The sequence below is a fragment of the Mus caroli genome, chromosome X (genome assembly GCF_900094665.2).
Source record: "Mus caroli chromosome X, CAROLI_EIJ_v1.1, whole genome shotgun sequence".
NCBI classification, from domain to species: Eukaryota; Metazoa; Chordata; class Mammalia; order Rodentia; family Muridae; genus Mus; species Mus caroli.
In genome coordinates this window covers 66,020,865-66,030,632 of record NC_034589.1, presented here as the reverse complement: position 1 = coordinate 66,030,632, position 9,768 = coordinate 66,020,865, and the positions used below count along the sequence as shown (strand labels likewise).

The 9,768-nt window shown below is 38.5% G+C and overlaps 1 protein-coding gene across 4 annotated transcripts in view; it reads right to left on the bottom strand.

The window, feature by feature from the left end:
- The window catches only part of Mtm1 (myotubularin 1), a 111,124-nt gene that overhangs the window by 20,021 nt on the left and 81,335 nt on the right, over positions 1-9,768 (bottom strand). For all 4 annotated transcript variants that reach the window (XM_021152885.1, XM_021152884.1, XM_029473163.1 and 1 more), the window contains 2 exons: positions 5,865-6,053; positions 1,478-1,663 (listed from right to left, as the gene is read on the bottom strand). In XM_021152885.1, the coding sequence (XP_021008544.1) occupies positions 1,478-1,663; positions 5,865-6,053 (375 nt within the window). The remainder of the gene's footprint in view (positions 1-1,477; positions 1,664-5,864; positions 6,054-9,768) is intronic.

Here is a 9,768-nt window from a genome sequence, read left to right as displayed (position 1 = left end):
TAGGTATCAGAGTAATTGTGGCTTCATAGAATGAGTTGGGTAGAGTACCTTCTGATTCTATTTTGTGGAATAGTTTGTGAAGAACTGGGATTAGTTCTTCTTTGAAGGTTTGATAGAACTCTGCACTAAACCCATCTGGTCCTGGGCTTTTCTTGGTTGGCTTCCTAAGGTTTCTGATACATGTCTATATGCATGTATTCATTCTCTCTGCCTTCTTGCTCTTCACTCCCTCTTTCTTCTCCCTTTCTATTTCCCCTATTTCTCTTAAAGAAAAAAAAAGACATGAAAATATCCTACCTTGTGGAAAGGATGAAGAAAGAAAAAGTTGGAATACATTTATAAATTCCCCTGGATTCTTTACTTGGAAATGCTTCTGAGCATTTCCTCATGCTATTAGCAACCACAATACTTGATTTACTTTGTGACTGCACAACACTTCATTATATATATGTAACTTTTCCTTTACAGTCAGGTTATTTATGATGATTTTCTATGAACATAAAAATTCTAATCTACTACACTTTCAAAATTGTGATTTGTACCTGAATAAAACATCTAAGTTCTTTGTCTGAAAACAGGCGGAAGTATCCCAAGACTTAAAAGCTTCTATTAAAATCATATGACTCTTTACTGCTTCCTCTTTTATCTACCCCTTTTTGGGAGTTGGGGGGGGTAGTGTCAGCCTGTGTGTGCAGGTATATGTGGGTATAGGTGTATCTGTAGGCCCAATGTTGACTCTGGGAGTCTTCAATTCCTTTTTAGTTATTCCTTAGTTCTTAACCTACTGCCCCTTTTCTTTTCTAGAGTCCCATTCAGGATACTACATTATATTTAGTTGCCACAATTAATTATTTTGTAATCCAATTTTTGAGGATGATAAATTAAAAAAAGTTAGGAAAAAATTAAAAATGCAAGATAAAAATTAAAATCTCATTAGAGAACACTGTATCTTAATAATTTACCTGCTTAAAATATACTTTCAGTTGGTTATTTAGAAAACTATATGTTTTTCAAAAGTGCCAGTCTGCGAACATAGTTTCTAACACTTGTACTTTGAAAAGAGGAGTTTTATGCTTCTATTGGGAAAAATGACTGAATGCAATCAAAATGCAAAACCTAGTCTATAAAATTAATCAGTAATAAATTGTTAAAAGGAAAATGACAAAGAAACTGCACCTCTGTCTAGGTCTCTGAGGGATACACCTAATAATGGTTGAATAATAAATTGGCTATTCCTAAATAAACCCACATGAAACTATTTACGACTGACAAGACTGGAAGAGACTCTAAAAATAAGATATAATGATGCTGTAAAATCTTCAATTTAGCTAAACAAATTATAAGAAACATAAAGCTATCAAATATAGAATCTTCTACTACAGTCTCAGAGCATATAATTTTTAAATTTTTAAGGAAAAATATCACCTTCAAAATATTAATTCTTCTATACTTGCAAATATTTTTAAAGTATACTTGCCTTGATATGTTCTAACCAATGAGTAGACTCCAAACTGGACAACCAATGAGATTCTTCTATGTTGGGATAAACAATATCTTTCACTTTTTTTAAAGATTCTCGCATAACATGAATATTATGAATGTCTAAGAAAGAAAGTTCTGAGTTTTGATATGCGTCATCACTTTCATATCCTCCTCCTGTTGCCTAAGAAACAACAAGATTACAATCACATAGGTTTTTTAGTTTGTCAGTAACTTCTTAGCCAAAGTATCTCATGTACTTTCAAAATTGTATCCCAAACCTCTCTCATTAAGTAGTTAATGCACAAATCCTCAACAACCTGAGTACTTTGAGCTGGAGAAAAATATGGAAGGCTGGCAATTTCCTGGTGTGTGTATGGGGGGGGGGGGGGGGAGTGGCAGACAATTGAATTCATCAGCTGTATTCCCTTCACAATGTTCTGTAATTATTGCCTTTTCTAGACCTGGAAAAGCAAGAATAGGCTTTGAAAAGTCCTCCTTCATAAAATTTATGGTTATTATTGTACTGTTTGGGGAAGATGTAGCCATATTGGTGTGGCAGTGGGCACTCTAACATTGTGAACATTCACATAGGCTATAATCTGTTAGGGGGAAAACAGCTTTTGGAGTTAGACACAGGTCAACAGCTTAGCTTCAGCCTCTCCTTACCTAATGATCTAGTGCCAGACACTAAACTTAAAGCACTAGTGTGCTGTCTTGTAAAATAGGGTTCACCACCTAGTTCTAACAGAGTGAAAAGAGCCAGACTCTTATACAATGGCTAACAGTAACCACCTTCTGATGAGACTCTGTGACATACTTTGTAATTTTACCTCTTACAGGAATGCTACAAAACAGATGTTACTATCCACATTTGGCACATTGGGAAGCAGAAACTAAGAGGTTCATCCATTACAAAATTATGTAATTAATACACAGAATTTATGTCTGCTTTGATTTCAACATAGAAACCCTTTCCACAATATCCCCACCATCTTTCCATTATATAAACAGCAAGAACAGACCTGCACATAGTGGGCCCACAAGGTTCTAAGAGAGATAAGATGGCAACCACCTACTGTATCAAGCACAAAACCTTGCTGCTGTTGTCTTATAGTGCTACATATGGAACTCAAGACACTGTACATGCTAGGTAAGTGGCCTATTACTGAAACACTTCGTAGTGCACCCAATAGTACTTAATCGTGCTCACCACCACAACAATGTGAAAGGGATCCATTTCCACAGTGATGAAAAAAGACATTATGGCTTTGTTTAAAAACACAGTTGTACTTCGATTAAAGATTTTTAAAATGTCATGGGATACATGAAGTTGGGACCTTAAGGAAAAAGTGAAACACTTCTTAGAGTTTGAAGAGGTACCAACTTTAGAGTGCCTCCAGGAGGAGCACAGGGAAACACTTGCACTGGGGACTGAAGAGGAAAATGGTAGGCAAATGTGCCATCCCCACAATATCAAAGTTAGGGAGATAAGCTTGGAGCCAGAGTTGGAAAGGCAAAACCAACTGAGTGTCTCTGTGCCCCAGGGTTACTTATAGAGGTTTCTTGTAGTAGAATAAGACTATCATTTGAACTTCAAACTTGGACATCTCCATGTAAGGCCAGAGACCTCAGTCTCCAAACACTCTCGAGGAGAAAACATACTTAGGCATGGATTCTGGAGCTAGATGCTGTCAGATCTCCTGGAGCTGGAGCTACAGGTAGCTGTGGGTGCTTTGAAAGAGTTGTAAGTGCTCTTAATCACAAAAGAGTCTCTCCAGTGCATATTTGCCATTTAAAAAGAGCTTTTTTTGCCAGTAAGTCAGCAGACAAATGTATCATGTTCCTCTCTTTCTGGCTGTTGATGCTTTGTTGATGGCCAGAGTTACTGGCATCTGCCTGGCAGTATCTCTGCAAATTGCAGGCCGAGACCTGGGACGAGCTGGTTTACTTTTAGCTACCTCGGCAAGCCTATATATAATGCAGTGACATGCTCGCTCTCCACAGACAGAAGGTCTGCTCCTCTGCATCTGTGGCTGATACATAATTTTAGGGTTTTCAGAGATGCTTGACACTGGAGTTCCTTTCATAAATAACTGAGCATGAAGTGTAAAAAAAAATAAGCAAAAGGAAAAATACATGTTTTAGTTATTGCCAAAGTTTCTGGCAAAACAAGACATTAACATAGCCCAACTTTAACCCAACAAAGTGCTCTGCCCCAAAATAGAAGCCGTGTGGTGCTAGATGTTACCAACCCTGAGTTTTGTTTAATTGAAAACAATGTGCTCAACGTTGCCGATTACATCTAAATACTCACAAGGGAGGAACAATTATGAGGGGCAAAGGGAACAGAAGTCAGCAAGGGTAAAAATCAATTAGTCAAGCACAGGCTGAGATCCCTAAAGTTCAAATTCTCTATCTCTGGTTACTTTTGAAGTCTTCCCTTTGGTTTTTCTTTTTTCAAAAAAACTGAACAACCCAAATTACCTAGAATGCTATAAAGGGCCAGAGGCCCGTTGCTATGGATATAAGACAACTAGTGGAGAGACAGAGCCCAGACCTAGCGTGCTTGAAGGCTTAGGTGGTTTGGTTGGTTTTTTCCCTTAATATTTTCCTTCTTTTCATTCCTAAGCAGACTAGAAACAGAGGCTTATTTCCCTAACATTAAAAAGGCATTCAAGAATTGTGTTGTTATAATGAGCTTTAGAATTTAATATAACTAAGGTATTCATTTCATACACTTTAATATTTTAAAGTATTCTTTCTAAATACTTTATTTTAACGGTATATAATACCTATTTCAGGCTAAGTAAGTACATGGAAATATTGTATTTTATACATGTGTTCACCTTGAATTATATATGAAGGATAATGGAATTTAAAATATACAAAATTAAGGATAACCCAAGAAGATATTTAGATTTAATTTCCTAAATGCTTTACTTACAATTCTTAATTGAATTACCAATTCAACTTCATGACTGTTTTACATAGAAGTTTGAAATTATTTCTATATAACCCCCAACTGTGTTAACAAATAGCTCATCTACAGCATGCATGAGGTCAGGGCGGGAAGCCTAGGAATAACTGTGTAGGACTGCTGAGCCACACACACATGGTGAAGAGCTAAGCCCCACATACATCCATACTCTAATACACGGTAAGGGAGACAGACTTCACACACATTCCATTTCGGAAATTGCTATATCTATCTGGACTGCTCAACGACTTGCTTTGCTTTCAGGTTCTTGTGATGGGTTCTGAATAATTAAAGATGTCAGATAAATGACCTTGGGAAGAGCAAAGCATTAAAGATGATGAAATTTAAGCCTGGAGCTGAAGAGAATAAAGCCAAAAGACAGAATCTGGGAGTGAGCAACTTGGGACAGGCTTGCTTGTGAGCATTTGGAAACCACACAGGTTTTGATGAGAGAATCAAAAAATACAAGGTAGCTTAAACCTACAATCTCAGTTCATGAGAGGCTGAGGCTGGAAGGCTGCAACAGATTCCAACACGGCCTAGACTAAACATGAGACCCTGCCTAAAAACCAACTGACCAACAAAAACACAAAGCAAACATAGCAAACAATTCTTCCCCACAAAGCCCCCACAGGAAGGTAGGCTTAGAAACGTAAAAAGACAATTGAAATTTGCTTTTCAAAAATCAACTTCTATGTCTATGATTATAAAACCCATATGTTGACCTACTTATATATTTAACTATCTTATAGTATGCATGAGGGAGTCTTCAAATAAAATGATAAACTTCAGATTAAATAGCAGCAGTTTCCTACAAGTCCCTGAAGATGCCCCACCACTTCACATAATAAGGGTGGTCACACATAGTGGCAAGGGTGTCAAAGACTATGTTTTGCATAAGGTTATAGACAAAACCCACTTTCATTACAGTTCTAGACATGCCTTTTAAGGAAGTCTTTCTTTGGCCTTAGCCATTCAAATACTGAGATTTTAGGCTTAAATACCTGGGATCCTCCTGTGTCTGTCTCCTTGTCTCCTTGGTGCTGGCATTACTAGTATTACAGATATATATGACCGCATTAGGCTTTTGTTATTGTTCATTTATTCTTTCTTTCTTTCTTTCTTTCTTTCTTTCTTTCTTTCTTTCTTTCTTTCTTTCTTTCTTTCGACAAGGTCTAAAGTAAGTCAAGTTGGCCTAGAACTCATTATATAACTGAGGATGATCTTGAATTTTTTATCTCCTGCCTCCATCTTCCCATTGCTGGGATTAGAATCCAATGGGACTTAAAAAATGGGACATGAAAATTCAAAATAAATCCACATATTGGTTGATATATTCTGGAAAATAATTCATGGCGAACATTGTAGTTCATATGTAAGGTAGGTCTCCATTGATTACACTCACCTTGTTGGCGACTGCATTTACACTGGGTCGTGCATCATAAATCATGAGCTTAGAAGTTTGTTTGTTAGTTTCCCTGATCACATCCAGGTATTTCTCGTCATCTTTATTTCTTTTACCACTCATACCGACAAGAGGCTGACTGCAGCGCATAATGACCATTTTGTTTTCTGGGTGAATCCACGACAGTACCTATGGTAGTTCAGAAAGTTTAATCTAGCAAGTCTCTAGAAATCATTAAAACTGACAATCATGATGAAGCAAATCTGTGCTGAAACAAGATACTTGCTCATTTGTAATTTTCACTGCTTGTGATTTGCATCAGAATACACATTTAACACTTTCAATTGCTCAGAAAAAAAGAACAACCAGTTTATCAGCCTTTCTTTTAAAATTAACACTATAAATTAATGCTTACCAGAACAAAGCTGAATTATTGAAAGCCTATAGAAAGTTTATACTGTTACTGGAATTTGGTAGCTTTTACTGGACTTATATGAAAACGTGAACAGTAAATGAAGGGCTAAGCAATCAGTGCCCTACCCATGGAGGTAACCTCTACAGGCTCTTTCCCCAACAGTCCCCTTTCTAAATGCACCATAGGAGGAAGAAGACACAAAGGAAGCAAAGAAGGATTTCAGTGGCTAAGAGAGCTACACTCTCTACTGTAAAATCTGCATCCCTAATGCCTAGAAGGGCACATGTGGCCTGTCCTCAGAGCCAGTCTTCAATTGACTGGCAAGCCTGTTGATGCTGAGCTTCTCAGCTTCTCAAAGCATATGAAAAATTCTGCAGATAAATGTTTGCTGATAACATATATCCTGAAAATTACTGAGCTGTATGCAGCAGGTGCTTTCTTAGCATAGTTGGATAACTATAGTGGACAGAACTATGTAATTGATACTTCAAATGGCTAATAGAATTGAGTGCTCCTAACGCAAAGCAATGATAACTATCTGAGGTGATGAATACACCAGGTAGCTTGCTCTGGCAAGTATGTATTATATACATATACTGATATAGTACACTGAGCCATATATATATACATATATATATGTATATATATGTATATATATATATGCATAACTACAGTGTGGGACTGAAAAGTCAACTGTGAATGTTTATGAATATGAAGGAAATGAAGAAAGCAAACAGCTTTCCTGGAGCGCTACCCTCAGGCATTGAACTCATGGCCTTTCCTGGTCAGATGGAAAGAATAATAATGACCTCAGATGACTGCTGGGAAGACAAAAGGAAGAATGCCCATAAAGTATGCAATAAACGTGAGCTCACATTACCTTCTAGAGGCAAGCTCCATAGCCAGCAAAATCAGTTCCCAAACGGATAAACCACAGGCAAAAGGATGAAAGAACATAACCATTTGGGCTCACTTAATAGGAAATCAAATATTCTGATAATTTTGAGATTATTCCTCTGTAATGGCACATGACAAACATGAATGCTTAGAACATGCAGGCTTAATATGATGCTATGAGTGTTTCCCTTCTGAGAGAAATTGTCACATAATAAGAATGTGTGTTTGTTCCCAGAAGAAATATCTGAATCCTTGTGTCATGCTAGAGACCAGTTAAACACATGGTAGCCCATGCCAAGGAGGCTCAGATCTTTAGGAAGTCCTGGGAAATCCACTGGCCTACATTAACCCTTTACCTTCTAACCCACATTGTGGACTCAGATCTGCCCATCCACTTCCTCTGACTCTTATTTCAACAGTGATGACAAACATAAGATCACTTTTAAAAAAGCAAAATGTTACACATGCAAGAGACTTGAAAATTAAGTCAGGCCAAAAGCAAATGCTGCCTTCTCTCTGCACTGTCATCTTAGGAAATGCCACTCTTTACAAAGCTGTATTACCTCTTAAATTCTACATTTTTGGAGAGGGTAGGGGAAGGACTCTGGCATTTTGTGTGTGATGTGGTGTGGTTTGGTGTGTGTGTGTGTGTGTGTGCTTTTCCTGCATGTATGTCTGTGCACTCACATGCATGCCTGGTTTCTTCAGAGCCCAGAAGAGGGCATTGATTCCCTGGAATTGAAGTTACAAATTATTCTGAGCCATCACACGGGTGCTAAGAATTGAACCCTGTCATTGTTTCACCTGTAGGGTTGCAGACCCCTTCAGCTCTTGGGTACATTCTCAAGCTCCTATATTGGGGGCCCTGTGTTCCATCCTATAGATGACTGTGAGCATCCACTTCTGTATTTACCAGGCGCTGGCAAAGTCTGACAGGAGACAGCTATATCAGGGTTCCCTTCAGCAAAATCTTGCTGGCGTATGCAATAGTGTCTGCGTTTGGTGGCTGATTATGGGATGGACCCCCGGGTGGGGCAGTCTCTGGATGGTCCATCCTTTTGTCTTAGCTCCAAACTTTGTCTCTGCAACTCCTTGCATGGATATTTTATTCCCTATTCTAGGGAGGAATGAAGTATCCACGCATTGGCCTTCCTTCTTGATTTTCTTGTGTTTTGGAAATTGTAGCTTGGGTATTCTAGGTTTCTGGGCTAATATCCATTTATCAATGAGTGCATATCAAGTGAGTTCTTTTGTGATTAGGTTACCTCACTAAGGATGATATCCTCTAGATACATCCAGTTGCCCAAGAAATTCATAAATTCATTGTTTTTAATAGTTGAGTAAATGTACCACATTTTCTGTATCCATTCCTCTGTTGAGGGACATCTGGGTTCTTTCCAGCTTCTGGTTATTATAAATAGGGCTGCTATGAACACAGTGGAGCATATGTCCTTGTTACCAGTTGGAACATCTTCCTGGTATATGCCCAGGAGAGGTATTGCTGGATCTACTGGTAGTACGATGTCCAGTTTTTTGAGGAACTGCCAGACTGACTTCCAGAGTGGTTGTACCAACTTGCAATCCCACCAGCAATGGAGGAGTGTTCCTCTTTCTCCACATCCTCGCCAGCATCTGCTGTCACCTGAATTTTTGATCCTAGCCATTCTGACTGGTGTGAGATGGAATCTCAGGGTTGTTTTAATTTGCATTTCTCTGATGATTAGGGATGTTGAACATTTTTTCAAGTGCTTCTTAGCCCTTTGGTATTCCTCAGGTGAGAATTCTTTGTTTAGCTCTGTACCCCATTTTTAATGGGGTTATTTGAATTTCTGGAGTTAAGCTTCTTGAGCTCTTTGTATATATTGGATATTAGTTCCCTATCAGATTTAGGACTGGTAAAAATTCCTATCCAATCTGTTGGTGGCCTTTTTCTTATTGACAATATCTTTTGCTCTACAGAAGCTTTGCAATTTTATGAGGTCCCATTTGTAGATTCTTGATCTTACAGCACAGGCCATTGCTGTTCTGTTCAGGAATTTTCCCCCTGTGCCCATATCTTTGAGGGTTTTCCCCACTAATCAGTACCCCCAGAGCTCATGTCTCAAGCTGCATATGTAGCAGAAGATGGCCTAGTTGGCCATCATTGGGAAGAGAGGCCCCTTGGTCTTGCAAACTTTATATGCCCCAGTACAGGTGAATACCAGGGCCAAGAAGTGGGAGTGAGTTGGTAGGGGAGCAGGGCGCAGGGAGGGTATAGGAGACTTTTGTGAGAACATTTGAAATGTAAATGAAGAAAATATCTAATAAAAAATGTGGGGAAAAAAAAGAATCGAACCCTGTTCTGCTGTAAGAGTATGTTAAACTCTTTTTTAAAAAATCTTTTTATTAGATATTTTCTTCATTTATATTTCAAATGCTCTCCTAAAAGTCTCCTTTCAAGCCGGGCGTGGTGGCGCACGCCTTTAATCCCAGCACTCGGGAGGCAGAGGCAGGAGGATTTCTGAGTTCAAGGCCAGCCTGGTCTACAAAGTGAGTTCCAGGACAGCCAGGGCTTTACAGAGAAACCCTGTCTCGAAAAACCATTAAAAAAAA